The 22277-nt window shown below is 45.7% G+C and overlaps 2 protein-coding genes across 2 annotated transcripts in view; both read left to right on the top strand.

Annotated features, from left to right (window-relative positions):
* Positions 1-4252, top strand: part of LOC146543113 (voltage-dependent N-type calcium channel subunit alpha-1B-like) — a 47500-nt gene extending 43248 nt beyond the window's left edge. The window contains exons 7-8 of the mRNA XM_085239659.1: positions 4061-4117; positions 4203-4252. Of these exons, the coding sequence (XP_085095785.1) occupies positions 4061-4117; positions 4203-4252 (107 nt within the window). The remainder of the gene's footprint in view (positions 1-4060; positions 4118-4202) is intronic.
* A 2587-nt stretch (positions 4253-6839) lies between these two features.
* On the top strand, positions 6840-22255 carry LOC146543114 (voltage-dependent N-type calcium channel subunit alpha-1B-like). Its single transcript, XM_085239660.1, has 6 exons — positions 6840-6921; positions 7013-7102; positions 11430-11639; positions 19332-19444; positions 21908-22020; positions 22222-22255. The coding sequence occupies exons 1-6, from the start codon at positions 6840-6842 to the stop codon at positions 22253-22255; spliced, it is 642 nt and encodes a 213-aa protein (XP_085095786.1).
* Positions 22256-22277: the final 22 nt, after the last annotated feature.

Consider the following 22277-nt stretch of genomic DNA (forward strand, 5'->3'; position numbering starts at 1 on the left):
GTCAGTTTTCTGTTTTTAGCAAATCCCTTAAACAGACCAACTCTTCCCTTCTGAATGTGTTTAAAAACCATCTGGATGCGGTGCTCAGGGACATGATTTAGCAGAGGGTTGTTAGAGTTAGGGTAGTATGGTTGGGTTGAGTTTGGACTCAATGATCTTGAGGGTCTTTTCCAACCTGAGCAATTCTATGATTTCCAATGCTGGCAGTCAGCTGACAGAGGTGCAAAAATCAATGCTTAACACCACGTCTCCTCCTGGCACAGGTGAACCAGTCTTATAAAACAGCACTTCTCCAGTCCAACCAATATCAAATAAAGTCTTACTGGTGGTCAGCAGCTCTGTCCTGTCCCACCTGCTGCTTGTTAGGACAAGGGTTGCTCCTTATGCTCTTTGTTTTATGTCTTCTTTTGACTCTGTGCAAAAGCAATAGGAAGTCAGTTTGAAATTGTGCCTTTCAGAGGAATCAAAACACGGGGAAGTCAAGCAATGTAATCCATGCAAATGATTTTGCCACCGCTGCTTTTTCAGTTAAACTCCTTGAAACTGTAGCATCTGTGAGGCTGTCATACTGCCTTTCTATAGGAGAGCAGAGAACTGGGTTCTCTGCACGGAGTAAAGAGCTTATAGGTCCACAAATATTCTTTTGAAGGTGTTTCTCTTATCTTACAAGGACATGCATCATTTTGAAAACACACTGCTCAGGGACTCAGAGCCTTTCTGTTCAGAAAGTCGCCTGTCTTCTGCATTTTAATTCTTTGCCAGTCCATCTCTTTCACACAGCACTGATTCTGAGCATTTCTTTTCTTCTAGAGTAAGCAGGCTTTGTGAATGGCTTGCAGTTCTCTCTTTTGGCTCTCTGTAACATGGAATGGGTAAGGTTGGAAAGACAGCTAAGATCATTGGGTCCAACCATCTACCCATGTTTGTGACTGCCATTTCCTGACACAACATTTCCTGACACAACAGAACCTTGCAAGCCTCAGGTTTCAGCTTTCTGTAGAAGAAACAGACCAACAAGCCCTTGATACGACTGGAAAAAGTAACCTTATATCCGTGAAAACTGACAGCAACACATGTGAGATGGCCAGAAAGGACAGTTGCTAGAAAGACAAATTAGGGTTCAATAATTAGGGTGAAAGCATAGGGCCTTTTTCTAAGAGATGCATTTTATTTGCTTTATCTGTTTAACACATTTGAAGCTTCAGTGGTTAAATTCAGTTCCCTTCCCTTCTTCAGTAGAGGATGCCTGCTTTGATTCCCAGTCCGTTGATGTGCTGAGCATGTCAGTGCTTAATGACCAGCAGTGAATCTTACAGCTGAGAAACTCCTTGCTCTGATATCCTAGTGAAGGTCCCATGCCTTTGTTTGGAGGCTAGAAGTCGCTGATACAATACTGTGTCTTTGTTGAATATTTCTTTTAATGCAGAGGAACTGTTCTTTGGAGGTTTCTCAGGCTCCCTAATTATCTTCTGCCTGTCTCTATTACAGGGATGACTAAAGGCAATGCGACTTCTGAGCGTCTGCTAAGGATGCTCCCTGGTTAAAAAAAAATCCCGGTAACAATGTGATTTCTTTCTGCTGAATTGTCTTATTAGCAGGTTTTGAAACCTCTTAAAGCCCCACTGGGGTGGATGTGATCTTGCAGTTCCTGGTGGATGTAAAACAGATGGGAGTGACTGTGGAGGATGAGAATGGAGGAGTCAGGCTTGAGACAATGCATAGATGAGATGGAGATTTTGGTTGTTTTAAAGTGACAGCAGAGCTGAGCCTTGGATGAGGAATGCCTGTGGAGGGAGAGAGGTCAGGGATCAAATCATGGCCTTGGATTTGAGATAAGGGCTCATCTGGTCTGCAGAGTTATCTCAGGACTCTGTATATTGTAGGTGGAAATAAACTGATATCAAACTGTTACTTGCAAATTCTCAGGTCCCACTGGTATGTGCCATTCTGGTGCAGAATTGAGTCTCCACCTCAGCAAACAGGCTTTCTTTACTGCAGCACATGAAATAACTGTTAACATGATGTGATGGAAGCCTGCAACTCTCAGAGCACTGACCAGCAAGCATGCCAGGTCTGGCTGAGATCTTCCTTACAAAGACACCTCTTGCACTGCCCTTATCTGGTATAGCTCCTAAGGAGAAGCTGCCAACCTGCTGCCCTTTGCTAGCTCATTACTTTTATTACTCACCACCTGCATGGCCGTGCATCTGCTCCCAGCAGTCCCACAGCATATTGTATTTGTCCATCCCAGCATATTGTATTTGTCCATCCCATTTGCAGACCCTTTGTCTGGCTGCCCTTGGGAAGGGGCCATCTTATCTAAGCGTCACTTCTGTTTTAGGGCAACCATGTTTGTTATTAATGGTCATTAATCCTGTTTAACTCTTTCTGTATTATCAACCCCACAACACCACTGCAGCTTTTCCTTAGGCGAGGCTACAGAGGTACCTTCTGATTTTGAGCTTCGAGAGAGAAAGTTCTTGAGCCATCTGAAAAAAAAAACCATTTCAGTTGTCCAACTCAACCAAGGAATTTCTAGAAAAAACCCAAATTATATTGTTTTCCTTTTTTTTTCTTTTAATGATTTCATGCCTTTTAAAGTGCAGATTTACAGCTCAGTTGACGTTTTTAACCCTCTCCCAGCACCACTAATTTCCTTCCCTCTTCTGTGTCTTTGGTGCATTAGTTTGCATTTTGTTTTGTTCTCCTCTGCTTAGGTTTCTTGTCTCCCCAAGTCCTTAATATTATTTTCCAGCCGTCTCAATTTGCTGTCTTATTAATGTATCATTCATTCTCTTTCTCCCCCAGATGATTAATAAAGAGATTATATAAGACTTGTGTGGTAGTGCTGATCCCTCCAGTATTCCTCCAGACAGCTCTTTTAGCTTCACACTTTGATGTTTGGCTGTGGTTTGCTGTTATTTTTGTAGTTAGCCTGTTAGCCTTCCATCTAGGCTGGTTTAAATGGGGCTTTGAGTAAAGTTTTGTAGGAATGCAGTGTCAGATCTTTAGTAAGATCCTAAATTACATCTCTGCCAAACATGGAAGAATTTGTCATTTTTAATAATAGGAGGAAGTATACAGTTTACCAGCTGCCAATTCAATATTTTCTACAGTTCAGATCGTCCTTTAGAAAACCCTTACATAATTTCACAGCAGCAAGCTAAAATCTGTAGTTCAGACCATATGAACTGTGAGGTTTCAAGTGTTGGTGCAGTGTGTGGTGTGTGCTGCAAACTGACTTGGGCGATGACATTTGCATTGTGAAACCTTGGGAAATTTGGTCGTTCTCACGCAGATAGAAATGACTCATTTCTGATTGAGGGGTGGTGGGTTTTTTGGTGGTTTTTTTTTTTTTTTTTTTTTCCAGTGCTCTTCAAATTCTTGTAGTGTAGGAAAGTATAAACTCATATTTTGGAGGCTATACAGGAATGGAAGGTCACTGGTGCCATCTCACATGTGTTGTGCTTTGAACTGTGCTAGCCTGAACTCTGCTGTGGCAGCCTTGCCATTGGTTTTATTTTGACAAATATTTGATCCAATGGCTGTTTGGTGACTTTTGTCCCCTGCAATGTGGCACAGCCCCACTTGTGTTGCCTTATGCCGTGAGACGTGGATCCCTTCCCTCCAGGTTAAGTCCTGGTCTTATTGATGGACACATAAGTGTGGTAATGGCCACAGAATATCTTCCACTCCTTGGAGTCTCCAATATGTATGGGCAAGAGGGACCTGCTTTGGCTTTGCTTGGGGCTGGAAAAGTGTCTGTGCTCTACAGAAATCCCTTGTGTGTGGTAGCTTGGTGAAGAAACTGGCTCATTGTGAAGAACATGGAGGAATGCTGTAGGTAGTGTAGGCTAACCTCCTTCCCTATGCAAGAAGGGCACAGGGTAACAAAAACTCTGTGAACCATCCTTTCTCTACAGGCTTGGTGTAACTGGGTAAAACAGTGGGATAAGGCTGTTGGCAGCTGAGACAGAGGTCTGCTGCATCCAGCTCAGCTGTTTTTAGAGCGGGGATGTGATAAATCAGAGGTTGAGCCTGGCTTTTTTTCTCCTTACAGAGGAAGTCATGCTGGCTGAGGAAGACAAGAACGCAGAAGAGAAATCTCCTCTGGACGGTAGGTCGTTTTGCTGTGTGGTTTTCCTCCCGCAACACGAGAGATTCACCTGCTGTATGCTGACATGGCTTTCTGCTGCAACCAGAAGGGTGTGAGGAACACGCTCTTGCATGCACTTGGAATAAGTCGGGCTAAAGAGTCCCTTTTCCTGGGCCTTTTTGAGGTTGAAGGTGGATGATGAGCAGTTATGTGAGACCACTCTGGGATGGGGATCTGCCCTTGGGGTCAGTTGGTCCCTGCACTGCCTGGGGGCCCACGGTGCGGCGGGGGCGGCTGTGCCTGGGGATAGGCTGCAGGGCGATGCCAGGAGAGAAATGCATTGACTGAGAGAAGGCAGGGCTCTGAACCGAGGTTTCCAACGGACGTGACAAAGAGACTAAGACCCCTGTTACTTGTAAGCAGTAAGACATAACAGGGTGTGGTGATCCTATCTTCCAACATGCGACCCTAGCTGTCAGGCCGGCTGGAGCTTTGGACACAGTGCAGCGAGGATGCGGGGATCGCTCTCCCTGTGCCTCGAGACCGATGAGCTCTTAGGGTGCGACAGTCAAAGTTCAGTTAAAGACTCTTCCCTCTCCCTTTTCTGACCATCTTTCGTCCTCCCATGTCTCCTCCTTTCCCTTCCCCTCCCTTTCCCCCCTCTTTTTTTTTCTCCTCCCATTCACTGTCAGGGAGGGCCGCCTCGGAAGGGCCGATTCAACAAGGCACGGCACCGGCAGAGACTAGCAGCGGCAGCAGCTACAACAGTGAGTGGATTGCAAATCATCAGGGGCTCAGGTGGCACAAGCGGGGCAGCGCATCCCCCTCGCCCCGAGCGCCCAGGTCACCAGCGATGCTTCCCACCTGCTTTGGTTCCTTGCTCTGAGCTCGGTGGCTCCCGGTGCAATCCGTGCCCGGCCGCTGGCTTGGCTGTGTGACCTGTGCTCGGGAGGACCTGGGGCTGGAAAGAGGTCAGGGCTGAGGTGCGCTTGGCAAATCTTTCTGTTGTGTGTGTGAGTGTGTGTGGTGGTGTGTGGATATAGCCAGGGTTTGTGGTCTTGAGCTGCAATGAGCGTCTGGAAGAGCTGAAGAGTTGAGTGCTGTAAGCAAACTAGAGGTGGGTGCAGGCCGTAGAATTCAGAGATACACCAAGGTTTCATCCCTGCTGATAAGCTTAAGTCAATCTTCCCAGCCTCAGGGAAGGGCAACTGATATGGAGCAGCCCACCTCTCTGCTGATTAATTGTCTCAGCCTCCTACATGGGAATGTTGCATCCAAAGTATCTGTAGAGATGGGGAATGGTTTTAAACTAAAGGAGGGGAGATGTAGATTAGATATCAAGGGGAAGTTTGTCACAGAGGGTGATGAGTGCTGGCACAGGATGCCCAGAGAGGATGTGGATGGACCCGTCCCTGGAACTGTTGAAGGCCAGGCTGGATGGAGCCCTGGGCAGCCTGATCTGGAGCCTGATCTGTTGGTTGGCAGCCCTGCCCACAGCAGGAACTTTGGAACTAGATGATCACTGAGGTTCCTTCCAACCCAAGGCATTCCACGATTCCATGGTATACTCTAATTGCTAAATTTAGAACTTTTGGGGGGGGAAAGAAGATAAAGGAGGTGGTGTTCATTTCAAGCCAATGAGTGCTGTAAAACTTTACTCCCAGGGTTGGTTATGTTCCACTGCTGGGATGGCCCCGGACACGCTGGAATTTACTGGGAGAGGTGCAGCCTGAAGGAGGCTAAGGCTGGTGTTGCTGGGACTGCCCTACTGCTGGGTGGGGAAGGAAATAACAGAAGAAGTTATCTGTGAAAATTACATCCAGGTTACAACAGTGGGTGAAGAGCTGTGCTCTTCTCTGTTCTTCAAGCCTGTGAACCTGGGAGGTGTTCTGGGGGCTCCCTCGAGGTGACACGAGCACTAATTTGTGAAGGAAGGAATCCGTTTGCAAGGCAGGGAAACTGGTGTAGGGTGAGAGAGTCTTCTCGTACGAACCCACCCCCATGTCAGTCGCTGTGGAGTGCGTGGGCTTGCTGTGTGTGCCTCCTGACCAGTCTGTATCACCACACCGTGGGGTGTCTTACTGCTGATAGCAAGCGGTGCTTAGTTCCTGTATGTCTTGAAGCTGTGACAAAACTGTGTCGACGTATTTTTTCTCTGCTAGTTCTCGAGGTTTGCAGGTAGGTGGTGGCGGGCCCAGCATCCTGCATTTCCCCGTGTGTGCTGGGTGAGCAGTGCAGACCTCTCCCAGCCTCAGGCTGCGGTTCTCCTTCCTTCCTTCGTGTAAACCGATGCAGCGATGTTTACCCTCCCGATAAAAGATGCAGTTGAACAAAATGTGTTCTCAAAGAGCTAGGACGTTCCCAGAGGGAAGGGGTTGTGCAGTGGGTGCTATTAAGAGCGCGTGCACTGATTTGCAGCAGTTGCTTTCACCATAGTGTTTTCGCTGCTTAAGGCATCGCTCTGCGGTAAGCTGTACCCAAGCCCTGTAAATGCTAACTTCTTAATGGTGCACACTGTAAACAGCATTAATGTTTTTAATGGATGGAAGCACTCATCTCATGACCCATGGGGGCTCAGGGAGTTTCAGTGACCCTGCCCAGCCTTTCTGCTGCGCTAAAAGGTCCAGCAGCTGCAGTGACCCCCCTCCCCCCATCCTCTTGCTTCTGTGTAAGCATGCAGAACTGTGCCTGGCAAGCCTTCAGGATGTAGAAGGTTAAGTGAAGAACTGCCCTGCATCGAGGCATGCAGAGGCCCTGCAAGGCTCTGGGTTGGCCAATTTGCTCCAGCTTGCCCTTGTGTGAGAGCTTGAAGCTGGTGTTGGGCAGTAAGTGCTGGCCATGAAGAGAGAGAAGGGAGGGGGAGAGAGAACCCACTCTGAAAGCTCACAGGACGTTTTCTCTTTAATTTGTACACAGTGTTGAAAAGAGCCGCAATAAAGAAGAGCAAAAACGACCTGATTCATGCTGAAGAAGGTGAGGACCATTTCACAGACATTTGCTCCGTTGGTGAGTACTGGCTTCGCATTCCCCCAGGTTTAGACCTTCAACTAAAACACGTTCATGTCCCGTTTCTTCGAGCGGCTCTTTTGCTCCGAAAGGGAAATCACTCAATTTACCAAAATTTCCCAAAAGCCAAAGGCACTGCAGCTTCACCCACTCCCCTTGCTGCCATGCTATTGCATGCTGCACCTCCAACAGAGCCCAGATGCCTGGAGATACCACAGTATGCTGGGCACCCCACAGTTCTGCTTGGAATGCGCTCATTTATGCTCATGAAACCCAAATATGTCAAACGCTCCCGCTAAGCCTCAGCTGTTGTGGGGAGGACAGGAAGTGGACAGACATTTACTCACATCTGCCACTGCAGAGCGAGGTATGGATTTGCCAAGAGGAATGGGCACTGGGAAATGCTGGACAGTGGCCCTCGACTCCTCATTCTTGCCTGAACAAGGGTTCTCATTGAGTTTTCCAGTTTCTAAAGGCAGATGTGGTGATGCACAGCCACGTGATTGTCCACACACCTCCAGTATAGAGGGTGGCATCCTGTGAAGTCTGCCATTGCTGCTGCAAATTTGGTATAGAATCATAGAATCACTAAGGTTGAAATGACCAGATCACCAAGTCCATCCTCACCATGCCCACTGACCACATCCCTCGATGCCACATCTCCATGGTTTTTGAACATCTCCAGTGATGGTGATTCCACCTCCTCCCTGTACAGCCTGTGCCAATGCATTACCACCCTTTCTGAGAAGAAGAAATCTTTTCTAGTATCCAACCTGAACCTCTCCTGGTGCAACCTGAGGCCATTATCTCTTCTATCAAAACCTCTTGTCCTACCCAAAATGCTTCAGTTCCAGAGAACACACGTGTGTCAGGCTGCTGTGGTCCTACTTGTCCTGCAAATTATTGGGCAGCCAGGTCCCACTCAGGGACTGCCAGGGGAGGCCAGTGGGGGTCTGCATGGGAGCTCCTGGCACTCCAGAGAAAGGGAGATCTGTGGGCATCCGTCAGTTGTGGCTTTTCCTTGCTGGCTGGAGAGACATTTCCCTGCCTGCTTTGGAGTTGTTTTGCTTGCTCCTCTCCCTGTTCTTTGAGTCTGTATTTTGTTTTGCTGCTGAAGTAGCAGATGTTCTCATTATCTTCCAAAGAAATGTCTTGGCACCCCAGATACCACGATGCAGCAAATCCTGGATGCATAAGGGTAGCAGCACAAACAGTACACTTGAGAGTACATGTCCATGTATGCTTGTAAGCATGAGTGCCTCAAATACTCTTTGGAAATTTGGCATTAACCTTTTAGAAGATCACAGCTGTTGCTGGATTTTTTTTCCCCCATTTTTAAATGAAGACCTGCTCGCTGTAAATGAGCATTGCTCTGTGTGTTCCTGACACCATCACCCTCTGCTGAACTGCTGTGGGGTTTTATGGCCAAACTGCTGACAATCTTATGAGAAAAGCTGATGAAGGAATGCAAAACTGCAGCAGCCGTGTGTGGTTTTTGTTTTGTTTTCTTTCCGAGCTGCTCGCATCCCTGCATGGATAACAAGCAATGGTCATTTCTGGAGCATTTGTTGATGGCTGCAACCGTTACGAGATCTTTTCAATCACATCCAAGTCCCTCCAGGCACTGGGCACCCATGCCATCCAAACAGATCTCTCTGTTCAGCCTTTCAGGTGGCAGCGGATGACAGAGCATCTGGGCTCGTGCATAATCTGGTGCAGAGCTGGGAACTGTCTCGGGAGCATATGGCAGGGAAAATAACAGCAGTGTTTTCCACCTCCTGCGAGCGGTTCATCCACTGGGGGAAAGCGGGTTTGATTCTGATTTGTGGAACAAGTCAAAAAAGAAGTGGGTAAAGCAAGCAGGATAAAGCCTGCTCCTTCTGCAGGCTCTGGAAAGACTGAAACTTCATAACATAAACAAACAGATCATATGGGTGATTATGCATGAGGAATATGTTTTTGAGCAGTTTTTTTTTTTTTTTTTTTTTTTTTTTTTTTTTTGGATGGTTTCCTTGTGCTATCGCATCTTGCTGATGAGAGCATAAGGACTATGGAAGAACTAACAACGCAATTACTGAGTGCAAAGTGATGCAGACCAGAGGGGCAGAGATGCTGACAGGTCTCTTGCTGGCTGTTGCCTGCATACGTTGCACTTTAATTCAAATACAAGTACCTCAATGAGCCTTATAATTGCATTATAAAGCTCGATAGCAGTAAACACTTCCCAGTGTGTTCTCTGCAGTTATTCTTAAGATTTATTCTTTCATTTTCTCCTGACTCTTTGACTTTTCTCCGCACTAACCACCCTGCAGCAGTCAGTGCTGGCTCCTCACTCTCCAAGCTGTGCTAGAGACATCTTTAGGAAAGAAGACGTTTTAAATACACAATGTGGCCTGATATTCTTTCCTGGAAGACAGAATCATAGAACCATTAAGGTTGGAAAAGATCTTTAGGATCATCAAGTCCAACCCCAACCAGTTCCCCCATGCCCGCTGACCATGTTACTCAGTGCCACATCTCCATGGTTCTGGAATTCTTCCAGGGATGGTGATTCCACCATTCCCTGTGCAGCCTGTGCCACTCTTTCTCTAAAGAAATTTTTCTTAATACCCAACCTGAACCCACTCCCCCCCGGCACAACTTGAGGCATTTCCTCTTGTCCAATTACTGTTACTTGGGAGCAGAGGCTGACCCCCACCTCGCCACAACCTTCTTTCAGAGAACTGTAGAAAGCAATAAGGTCTCCCTCCTCCATCCCAGCTCCCTCAGCTGCTCCCCATCACACTTGTTCTCCAGACCCATCACAGCTCCATTACCTGTCTCTGGACACGCTCCAGAGCCTCCATGTCTTTCCTGTAGTGAGGGGCCCAACGCAGAGCACAGCATTTGTGGTGCAGTATCACCTCGGACTGAGTAAAATTTCTTAACCTGTATTTCATTTTATCACCTTAAAGTAACAGATGAGCACTACTACTGTTAATTTCTACACCAACAAAGGAAAGATGATCAAACTAATAGAACAACAGCCCACCGAGCTTCCCAACAAGGATTTGGTTTGTAACTCAGCCAGGTGCAGCCCTGCATTTGGATGTTGCTGGATGGCCAGAATTGAGCAAAGGAGCACGGAGCTTGCTGGTTGGGAGGTGGTGCTGCACAGCTCCCTGCTGTCACCACCCATCTGTGACTGCGGTGTTTGGTGTTACTGCAAGATGACACAGGGTGAGATCCTCACCCCTTCCGTCACTGGAGGTGTTGAAATGCCGACGAGTGCACTCGAATCACTTGGCTGCCATAGCCAGAACACTTTGTTCATGTAACTCAGCCATCTCCAAGGAGAGTCAGTGCGGGTCACCTGCTGTCAGGTGCTCGGTCCAAGCAGGGCAGTGTGTGTCCTGGCCAGTCCTACCCATTGGGAGGCAACAGCCAATGACAGCGAAGGCCAACAGCACGCTGCTTCACCTTAAACTGCCAAGAGACAAGGTTTGCTACCATAGTGTGAACACAGTGTGATGCAGGTAGCAGAGAGCCTGTGGCCATCACCAGTACCCTGCTTGCAACAGCACTTGTAGCTGTTGCAGAAGAACTCCCATGGATGTACGTGTTCTGCACTGACCAGAGATTGCTTTTCCATCACTCCTTTCAACAGTGCTTCTACCTCAGGGGGAGAGCTTACATTAGGAATTGTTTCCTTCGTCAGCTTGCTATTATTAAAACATTTGATTCTCTTCCAGGGTTTCAGAGCAGACTTGAAATGTAGCTGATAAAGGCAGAATGGATACAAAATGAGAAGCTGTGCCCAAAACATGATGCATGGAGGCAGATTGAGCCCTTTGCTGCAGAGAGATGTGAAGTCAGAGTAAAATAAGGAGGCTCAGTACGGTAATAAGGGCTTGGCCGTGCTGATGCTCTGAGTGGGGATGTATGGACCTGCTGGCAGCTGCACAGCTCCAAGGGGATGTGCTCCATGCACATCCACCATACCCAATCCAACCACTCAACCCAACACACCACCATACCGAACACATTGTTGCTGCAGTCTCTTGGGATTCTAAAGGTTCTGAGTTCAGCTGGAACATTCAGGATAGCTTCATGGAGTTGGGAGCCCACTTCCTACTGATGGTGGAGCTGAGTATTAAGCCATGAAGTTCTAAAATCTCAGCCCTTGTACCTTGCAAAGTCATTGCAAGCAAGATGCCTGTGCTCAGTCCATTCTCAGTGTGCCCAGCCTGGTGCTCAGGAGTGGGCCTGTATACCCTTAGGCATCCTCTGGCCTTTCTCCTGCCTGGATGTGCTGTGGTGACTCTTCTTTCTATGCCTCACTGTCCAGGGTCTCCTTTTGCCCGTGCCAGTTTGAAGAGTGGGAAGAATGAGAGCTCATCCTACTTCAGGAGGAAAGAGAAAATGTTCCGCTTCTTCATCCGGCGCATGGTGAAAGCCCAGAGCTTCTACTGGATCGTGCTCTGCGTGGTTGCCCTCAACACGCTCTGCGTCGCGATGGTGCACTATGATCAGCCAGAGAAACTCACCACTGCTCTGTGTGAGTACCAGGGACTTCTCCTGTACCTTTCCTCTCTGGGTCTTGTGTTTGGGCTGCTCACAGCACTGGTGTCGCATCCTCATGAGGTCTGTTTGTGGCTTCTTAGGTCTGCCTAGAGTAGGGTGGCAAATGCATTAATGAATTGCTCTAGTAGGTTTGTTGAGTCGTGTTTCATTGAGTCATGTTTTCATTGAGTCTTTCAGAAAACGACTACATCAGTAGTCTCATCTCATGGTTTGGGATGATTTGGGAATGTGATCTTAAACTGTACCCGAAACTCAACCACGTGATTCAACCACATGTTAATCTGGTGATGTCAGAGGAGGGTTTGCTCTGTAGGAGGAACTGCAGAATTTGTGCCACTTTGCAGCTGATCTGCATCCATGGGTATTTCTGTTGTGACAAATCCAAAGCTCTGTCAGTGCTGGGATGACCATTTGTGCCATCACCAAGGCTACCTGGGAGGAAAAAACATCTGTATGTGTGTACAGAATCATACGCTAATTTATTGCACTTTTAGCAATTACTTCTATATTCCTTAACTGCTTGCAACTTTGCAGAAGAGCTTTTTTTGATAATTATGTCTTCCTTAAATAAATGGATAAACCTCAGGATGCCCTTCTGTGGAAGTACATGGAGTAGTGGTACAAATAATACCATAGAGTGGACTTATTACACTTGTGATAAAGCTTTATTTTTAGCTTGTTTCCTATGGTCACCCATCAGTATAAGGCTTCAGATAGTTACAGATTCTTTTGAAGTATGATTTGTTATTTTTTTTAATTGCCAATAGTTCTGTCTTGTGATAGAAAATCGGTGGATGCCCGTACACGTTGTGGTGTTACACTGAGGTTGCAGAGTTGCTCGTGAAGCCTTTTGTTAAAAAAAGAAGTGGAGTATGGTGAATTGAGCTTTTATTTTAATGAAGATTGCAGGCTGTGACTACTGGAGCTGGAAAATTTGTTTGAATATATTGGGTCAGAATGGGATAACACTGAGAGTGGGGCTTCATGAGCTTTGCTTTGGAAAGGCAAGGGATGGAAGGTTTGTTTCTGAAAGGTAGAGCTATAAAATCAGCCATCTCTGAGTCTGTCAAACAGCCAGAAACACATCTTTATTCAGATGGGGCAAGTTGAGAATATGAGTAAAACTTCTAAAGTGAGAAAAAAGGCTAGGGGAAAAAATATTTCAAACAGTCTGACTTAATAAGTGTGACTTAGATCATTAAAGTTACTTATCTACCTAATTTTCATTGATTTCTATATAAATTACATACTCAAATATTTTTAGACCCACATCTTCAGGTCTTGCATTATTATAAGGGAGCAAATGTTTGAAGTTTTTCTTTTATAGAGCTAAGGGGTCAGGAATACTGGCTGCTCCGACTTCAAAAAACACCCTATTAATGTTTGCTGAAATATTTAATACAGACAGGTAACTGAAGTTATAATGAAATGTGTAAGGAGGACAGAAGCTCCTTTCAACTGTTTCTCTTGCAAGATTTAGACTGAAAAGACAGACCACACAGAGATATCAGTCTCACTCATTTCCCAAATTTAACACTGGAAAGCTAGATTGGCAGAGTAATTAGCAGTGTGAAGCTTAGGATTTCCTTTTGAATTAGGACTAAATATCTGGGAAAAAAGTAACACTTTAAGTCTTTCAGCTTAAAAAGGAAGAGTACAGATTTCCAGGCACTCTTTTGGGAACACCTTACACAGTAACATTTCTAAGAGGACATTAAGAAAGTTGTGAGCCAGCAACTTCTCTTGACGTTCATCTGGGAGCTGCTAGGGTTGCTTGTGTTGATTATAATGAAATTCCCTCTAGGTGGGAATTGTATTTGGTACAGCAGCCATTAATTAGGCTCCCAAACAACCTCAGCTGCAGACAGGAAGCAGGGAATGTTGAAATTGTGTTGTGCCTTGAATCAGGGACTGGGGTGGGTCTATCTTTCTGAAGCTGTGAAATTTTCCTAATGTCCAACTTACGAATTACATTCAGAAAAATGTGGGTGTCATACTTTAATTTCTTGATGCTAGGATGCTGCTGCCTGGAGAAGTTGTGGGTGCTCCAAAGGGTTGGCTGGGGCAGCCTCATCTGATGTCTGATTTAATGGTTGGCAACCCTGCCCATGGGACCAGGTTGGAACTGAATGGTCTTTGAGGTTCCTTCCAACCCAAGGCATTCTAGGATTCAATGATACTACTCACCCAAGAGCAAGTGTTACTACTGAGTTCTCAACTTCATGGGGAGTGTTACTGTTTTTTTTTGGCACAATCTTTTCTGCTAATCTGTTGTTGAGTACAAGGAATTTTATTCCCTAAGGTACACTGGGCCACGTGTGGACTAACTGGTTTTCTCATTATTGCTTTCATGGTAAGACTGGGCTTGACTCCTCTCCCTCCTGTGTACACTGACCACAGCCATCCTCATTAACCCGGCACCAAACACATTTGTGAACGAGCCCATCTGTAGTTCAGCTCTTGAGGAGTGCTCCTTGAAAGCACTCTTCTGCCCAAGGCTCGTTCACAAATCCTTTAGATGCAGGCAGAACAGGATATTACAAAACCAGGGGATTTTAAATAGCTTCTGGAAGTACTTGGCCAAATCCTTTAACTGTACGAGTGACACAGTCTAGGAGTGGCTTTAGAGTTAATCCATGGTGAGGGAGTTTCACTGCAGAGGAGCAGGGCTTGGCTGATGGGGTGCAGAGTGATTGAAGCAGCCAATGCTAATGAAGTTGTTCTGCGGAAGGTGCTCAGAAATGGGCCAGTGAGGAGCTGTGTGAGCTGTGGCAGAAGGAGAGGAGTGTGGTGAAGTCTGAGAAGATCTGTTAAACCCTGCAACTCTACCAAGCAGCTCTAATTCAATTATACCTGTCCCTCTGGGGGAACATTTAATTACGTTACAAATTAATTTTACTTAAAGAACGGTGGGTTAAAACCTTGCAGGTATGCATTGATTTATTTTTCCTGTGGTCTTTTCTTTTAACTTTTCTGCTGTTGAGTTGTTCTGATTAGCTTTCTCTACTTGATATTCCATGTTGCTGCAACTGCTTTGAAAAGGGAACAGCAGGAGCTTTACAAAGGGGCTTGGAATTTCTTTAGTCATATTGTAAGAGCTATTCACCCTGATGAGAAATTTCTGGTATTCTTGAGGTATGGTGAATAACAGGACATACTTCATGCCCTCATGGTTATCTCCAAATTAAATTGGAAGTTTTCCTTCCCTGTATGGGAAGGACTTCAGTGCCACTCTGCAGTAAGTTTTCTTATACTGTACAATCATACCTGGCATGTGCCCTTCCCCAGAGCATGGACTATCAATTAAGCAATTTTCAGTTCCCTGTAGAAGACTATCTCCTATAAAGCGTGCCATGGTCATTTGTTTGCACTTATTTCCACCGAGAGAATTCTGACAGAAAAGAACTCTATAATCTAGCATAGACAAGCATCACTTGAAGTCTAGTTGCAGAAAAGATGCATCTTCATCAGTAAGGACAACAAAACATAAAATCTGTAATGTGGGCACATAGTGCAGATCACAGAGTCATGGAATGGTTGGGTTGGAAGTAACTTTAAAGATCATCCAGTCCTGACCCTTGTCATGGGCCCCCTAGCAGATCAGGCTGCCCAGGACCCCATCCAGCCTGGCCTTGGGCACCTCCAGGGGTGAAGGACCTGGAGCTCCCTGGCATCCCCAAATCAGATTTTAGGAACTGTGGTGAAAAGGATTTTGGATTAAATCAGTAAGTTTTCCCCTGGGAGGAGGGAGCCTTCTCACCAGACTTCCCTTTGCCTATGGCTGCCCTCCATGAAGACACTCTCTCTGGATTTCTCTGGCTAATGCTGCGGGGATCTTCAGCTTGCTTCTCAATTTGTCTAAAAATGGGTTCTATAATGCCTCCATTCTGAAAAGCACAATGTTGGAAAACAGTGTTTTAGACATTACAGCTTGAGAACAGCTTCTCAGTGTGCTGTGCTGTGTCGAACCCCGTGTTTGATGCAATTATGCCTTGTTGATGATATTGTGTTTGCCTTTGAAGTAGATAGCCAGCTCCCTCTGGATATAAATATGCAGCATGTGTGGTTGCAAAGAAAAGGCTTTCTCAAACGAGCATATTTATTTATGTCTGCTGAACATTTCACGTCTGCCTTGTCAGAGGGAGAAGTTGTAATTCACTGAGGTTCTCCTCCTGGTTGGTTTAATGCAAAAGGAGAAAGAGAAAAGGAAACAGAAGTGGCAGGCTTGACACCTGCTCTTAATGACACAAGACTTGGGTTGATCCAGGGCAGAAATGGAATTAATCCATTGGTGATTGACAAAAAGGAGCTGCTGAATATCTAATTCAAAAGTTTGGGGCAAGAAGATACTAGCGTGGCCTTTGCCAATGGTACAAATTTTTAATTAAATAAGAATCTTAATATCAAACTTTTTAACTAAAATTTCATTACAAAATGCTTCTGTTTAAGGCAGATTAAATTACCTGTGGGGTCTGAACACCAGGAGGTCCAAACAACAAAATTGCATTTTCAATTAGATGGGCAGGGCCACGTCAGAAGGAATCACGTATCTGATCTGTCAGCTGGAGAAGCTGATTCACTCTGAGTGAATTCCTTGTGTCCAAGGAACTCACCACGTTCACCTCCATCCCCTGTTCTCCCATTGCTGTGGTGTGTGGTGAAATACAGCTATCCTGCCTGTTTTGAGCTCTGCTCCAGATGGAAGTCAACGGCTGTGAAAGGATGAGATGGGTTTTTCTTTCATGGGTGACTGAAGGAAGTTGTTTCTTGGATATTTTGAGTTTCCTGTATTTTGATATCAAATATTGTTTGAATCTTTTCTACTTTGGCCTTTTGCTGGCTGATTTTCTCCCATAATAATCTGGACTTGCATGTGTGTGAGCATAGGATGTGTCAGTCCAACGATGAAACATTGCACTGGGTAGTGCCTGGTTTTTTGTTCATACTTCAGTGGATGGGTGATGGAATATTAATCCTTGTTTCCTTCCTCCTTTCCCTTCTTATGAAATGATTGCTTTTATTTTTGGCAAAGTGCACTGAGACCTGATGGTGAAAATTGCAATTAAAATCCTACCTAGTATTTTCATTATTTTGTGAAAGAATACTGGGTCTACCTGAAAGGTAAATGGGTCTGGTGGATAAATAGGATGAGAAACTCCCTACGAAGGGGAGACACAAAAAGCACGTGAAGGCTGTGCAGTGCTTTCTGTTGGCCTGCTCTGCAACCTCTTGCAAAGGTTCTAAGTTTGGTCTGCCAGCATGGCCACCAGTTTCAACGCATGGGTTTGACGTCAGTCTTCACGACAGGGGGACTTTGCATTGAAGTCATTCAAATAAACACCATGCTGAGCTCTACTGAGCATGAAACCTAAGACACCAGAGGTAACTTCCCAGCAAGGGAGCAACTCCGTAAACAGCATAAACACTGCTGCAAGATTTCCCTCTGGGCTAATGAGCAGAATAGGTGACAGGAGCAGCATCAATTCTTCCTCACCCAGGGAAGATGCATCTGCTTTGCTAAGGGAGTTTTGCCTCTTGTTTATTACCATTTCCAAAGTCTACAGGATGCAGAATGGAAGTGCAGGATGGAATTTTAGAGTCAGGCTTGGAAGCTACAGTCTAAGCATCTAATTTAGAGGGTCAGCTATTAATAGTTAAGAATTTAAACATTCTTACTATTTGCAGTCTTTTTAATTGTGGTCAGGAGAATTTGTTACCACTGAACGTGTTGTTTTGGTTTTGCTTCAATTTCGTATTCTTATCCTGTTGGTGTCTCATGTCATGCTTGAGATTTAGTTCATCTGGTCCCTTCCTTATCCTCTGCACTTGGACTGTGAGATGTATTGCCAGTGTAACTGGATGATTGCCACTGGGATCCCTTGTGTTGTAAATGCCTTTTTGCTGCCAGGAAGGAGAGAAGAATAGAGACATGATGTAGCAGGTGTTTCTCCAAGCAGGTTCCATGCATTAAGGGGAAGGCAGAAGTGCTGTTCCTTCGTCTCCATGCCATCTCGATGCTCTGTGAGCATGAAGATCCAACCAGTGGAGCCTACCTGTTGGTAGGAAAAGGGCTGAGAAGTCTGCACACCTCACACTTTGCCATCTTATTCCTCAGATCTGAATGCTTTGCCCTTGCCAGTCTCCTTTAAGGCTATTACTCCTAGTTTCAAGGAGTCTGTTACATGGTGTACATAGTTAATGCCCTCATGATGTTCCCTCCCTTACTGTAAATGTTGGCAGAAGTGCCCTTGTAGGCTCCTTGCTGAAGCATTAATAAAACCACTCTCATCTAGCTGATGCTTCCTGGATTTCAGTTAACATCATGCTCATGATATTTCATGGCTTTCTTTGATTTAAAATGTAAAACCCCTTTTTATTTTTTGATAATTGAAGCTGTATTTTTCAGGCAATTGCACAAGACAAGCAGCGATGTGAGATGAACTTGGGCCAAAAGCACTTAGGAGAAATGTACAAGGCTGAAAACTGAACAAAACCCTTGTCTGAAAGAAGCCTGCTGTTCTCCCTTCTCTTTCCCCATGCTTGTTGGCTGAAGCCATGCATTCCAGGTGTACAAAACACCCAGGATTTGGGATTTCTTAAGAGAAATTCCTCGCTGCAAAGTGTATCCATTGCCACTTTGCTGTCAGCATGCACCTTTGAGAGAAGCTTGGTGCCATCTCTTTACTACTCCTGGAATCATGAAACTTTAATTAGAGGAGAAGCCTTCCTTGCAGCATGTGAGAAAGTCTGTGCTGCTTTAAGCAACACCTCTGCTCTCTGCCTTCTGAAGTCTGACTCTTTCTGTCAGTGTTTCTCTATAGGGAGAGGTTTGCTGTATGCTATTTGGTTTGTTTTGGAAGCACTGAGGGGATTTTTACCCTTTTAATATTTGATTTTTATTAATATTCCATTGTTGCTGCTGCTCCTTGGATTCCCAGTCTAACTTTGGTAACTTACAACACCGAACACAATGTTTCCTATAGCTTCAAGTCCTAAAAACCTGACGTGGAAATAGAAAACTCCAACTACATTCTTTCTGCCCTTCGTTTCATCAGATGTGACACATTTTCCCACCAAAATCATGGCAGCCTTTTGCCTGTGATATGCCAGGCAGGAGGAATCTGAACTTGCTCTTCCAGAACTGTGGTTGTGCAGGCGTAATAGGAATCAAAACTAACAGCAGACCCAACACCTCTGAGCCTGAGCTCACAGAGGCAGCAGCTCTGTTGGGTAAGGAGGTATTTTTATCATGAGAGAGCGTTATAAAAGCTCACACCCCACTCCCAAAATATGCATGGACGTCCCCAGCACGCATTTGCAAAACGTTGTCTGTGCAATTAAATCAGACCTTTGGGAATTTTAGATCCAGAACTTTCCTTTTGAAATTCCTTTGCAGAGAGATTGAGAGTATTATTTAATGCTCATATGGACCTTCCCACAAAACACGTGCAACACTGACCTCCCAGCTCCTCAAGTCTGAATGCAGCTCATGTACATACAGACATAACCATGTGAAACTCTCCTCAGGGTCCTGTTTGCTTTTGCAAAGGGATTTTCTTCCAGCAGGAGAAAGTCTGCACTGTGAAAAACGACTGCTGTTCCCTGCATGAAGAGATCTGCCCACTGAGGTCTTGTGGACTAATGTCATCTCTTCTCTGGTTCCTAGATTTCGCCGAGTTTGTTTTTCTGGGTCTGTTTCTTACTGAGATGTCTTTGAAGATGTATGGACTGGGACCAAGAAATTACTTTCATTCCTCATTCAACTGCTTTGACTTTGGGGTGAGTAGGCTTCAGCTGCATGGTCCCCCTGATTGAATAGGGCTGGGCATTTCAGAGTGAGTATGGGAAGTGGTGCCGACAGGGTGTCTTTGCCAGGGAGTGGTTGTCATATAAATTAGCTGCAGGGAAACACATTAAGGCTCCCCTGGTTATCATTCCTCTTGAAGAAATGTGACAGTCAAGGGTTTCATTTCCTCAGTGAGTTACAGGCTGTTCACAGCATCAGCACCAGTAAGTGCTGTGATTAATGGGAGAGTCTCTCTCCCATTCAAATGAGGTGATTGAAAGATTACAAAAAAACAACCACACATCTTATTGCTCATCTCCCTATCATCCTTTCCATGGCCGTTACCTCAAGATACATAGGCAGTGCTTTTCAGACACGAGTGCCCTGAAGCCTGAACAGATAATACAAGAAAGCTGTAACTCAGATCCATTTAGTGCTGACGTACAGACTCTACAGGTAGAGCTACCACAGTCCCTTTTTGGCAGCATCATTGTGAAAGCCCAGAGCTGAACAGCCCTTGAGATCAAACCCAAGAGCCATCTGTGTCCAAGAGGCTGAGGTTGGTTTGGCTGCACCCAGTCCCTCCATGTGGGTCTTTCTCCCCAGGTGTCTGTAGCAGCTGACAGTGGATCAGGGCCATGAAATGTGCTGTGCAGACCCTTCTGTCTGCATGGCCCAGTAATGCACAGCCAACCGTGGAACGAAACCAGTGCATAAATAACCTGCTTAGTGTAAGATAGCTGGTGTGGACTCTTGCATCCAGAATGCTCTGTGTTTCAAGATAAACTTGTTCCTGCCGCTCAAGCTCAGGTGATACAGGAGCTTGACATCAATATGAGATAAATCCACCAGGCCTCTCTGCTTTCTACCATGCTGTAGTGAGTGCAGCACTGGCACTGAGCTCTGCAGAGGGTTTCCCAGGAGGTAAAGCTGTTGATATGTTCCTAATTCTCCATCCTTTAGAGAACCCGCTGGGATCCTACTTCTGTCTGTGTTTTTCTCCTCACCCACCTTCCACCCCCCAGAACTAATTTGGCTCCTGCACCCACACTGGGACATCTGAAGCCAGTTTAGTCTGACAAACCATCCTGATAGAACAGTTCAAAAGCAAAGAGAGAAATAACAAAACAGAGCAACATCAGTCTTGGGAGAAACGGTCCAGCGGGGTCTCATGTGCAACTGCCCCCAAGAGGCCCTGCTGAGATGCCAGGGAAGCTAATGATCAGTGTAATGCGTGGAGTGCCTGAGGAAAGGCTTTTGCTGATTCACGAGGGATTCCCAAGAGGGATAGGCTGTGGGAGAGGAATCTTAATTCCTTCCTTTTGTAATGGGAGCGACCGGCTGAGCAACTGCTGTTTGTTCCTCTTTTCCCACTGTGTTTCCTTGAAGCTCAGGGTACCATGCTTCTTGCAGAGCAGCTGCAGGTCCTGCTGTGTTTTTCGAAAAACAGACAGGCTTCTGCTTGTTGAAATGGTTTACAAGCTGCTGAGTGCCACAGCACTGTGCAGGTCCCCAGCATTGCTCTGCTTTGTTTATGGCGTGCTTCATGCCATGGGACCACGGTCTGTGCGAGTTCTGAAATGCCAGCTTAATGCAGCTAATGATAGCTATCAGCAGAGAAATGCCCATCCTCTCTAATTAGCTATGCAGTAACCCGTGTTGATATAATTGCCCTTTCCCGATTGTGCTTAGCCTATTATTATTTTGTCCTTTTTGTAATAGGGGATTTCAGGAGAAAAAAAAAAAAGAAGTATTTATCCCTTCAGGTTAATGCTCTGCGAACCTTAAGACAAACGAGCGAAAATTAGAAACAAAACCAACCCCCTTGACTGAGAACAATTTATTTTGCATAACCTGAGGCAGATGATGGGTGTGCACATGAGAGACTCTTTAGGATCTCTTCGTAGCCATTATCTTAATCACTCTCCCAAAGACTCAGTGGCCAGAAGTGCCTGGGCATTCAGTGAAGAGCTAACACTTGGCTGTTCTGCAGCTTTGGGATGCAGCCATGGTGCTTTTCTAATGGGATGAGGTGGATGGGGCGATGTCCCCACATCTCTGAGGGCTGCCTGGACCATGCAGGGTAGGCAAATGAAATACCTGTACAGATGGCACTTACAGTTATATAAATTATGAGTTATAGTAATGAAAAAGTCTTGTGTCCTCTAAAAAAGGCTACTTTGAAGTAATTGACTTGCTAGAGAAGAAAGAAGTGATTTCCCACTCTATGCCAGTCTATATTGCCCTTTTTTAGATTGGACTGCAGAAATTTAGAACCAAACCCCTCTTATACTGCTGTTGGCTAATTCACAGTTTTGCAAAATTACACTGAAACCTTCGTTGGAAAACCATCACATCCCCAACTTTTGACTCTTCTTTAGCGCCCAGCCTCTCTGGCAGCGCCACAAGGATCTAAGCAGAAGTTTTCCCTTCTGTAAAATGAGCTCCTCTTCCAGGTCATTGTGGGAAGCATCTTTGAAGTCATCTGGGCTGCAGTGAAACCTGGTACCTCGTTTGGCATCAGCGTGCTGAGAGCTCTGCGGCTGCTGAGGATTTTCAAAGTCACCAAGTAAGTCCAGCTCCTGTTTCACTCACCTTAGGCACCGTGCAAAGTCACCCCATGGGTAAAGGAAGGAAGAGAACCACAGGTGTAGAATTGTCCTTCCCTTGGTTGGTCAGTCTGAGCTTCTGGTAGACAGAAGTTAGGCTGTTCTTAGAAAGTTGCACCTTTGAGGACTTTTAACAGCTTTTTCCACACCTTTCTGTGCAGCTTTGTAGGTGTGGATGGGTTGGGCTTGGACTAGATGATCTTAGTGGTCTTTTCCA

Source organism: Meleagris gallopavo, chromosome 19 (genome assembly GCF_905368555.1).
Source record: "Meleagris gallopavo chromosome 19, MGAL_WU_HG_1.1, whole genome shotgun sequence".
NCBI classification, from domain to species: domain Eukaryota; kingdom Metazoa; phylum Chordata; class Aves; order Galliformes; family Phasianidae; genus Meleagris; species Meleagris gallopavo.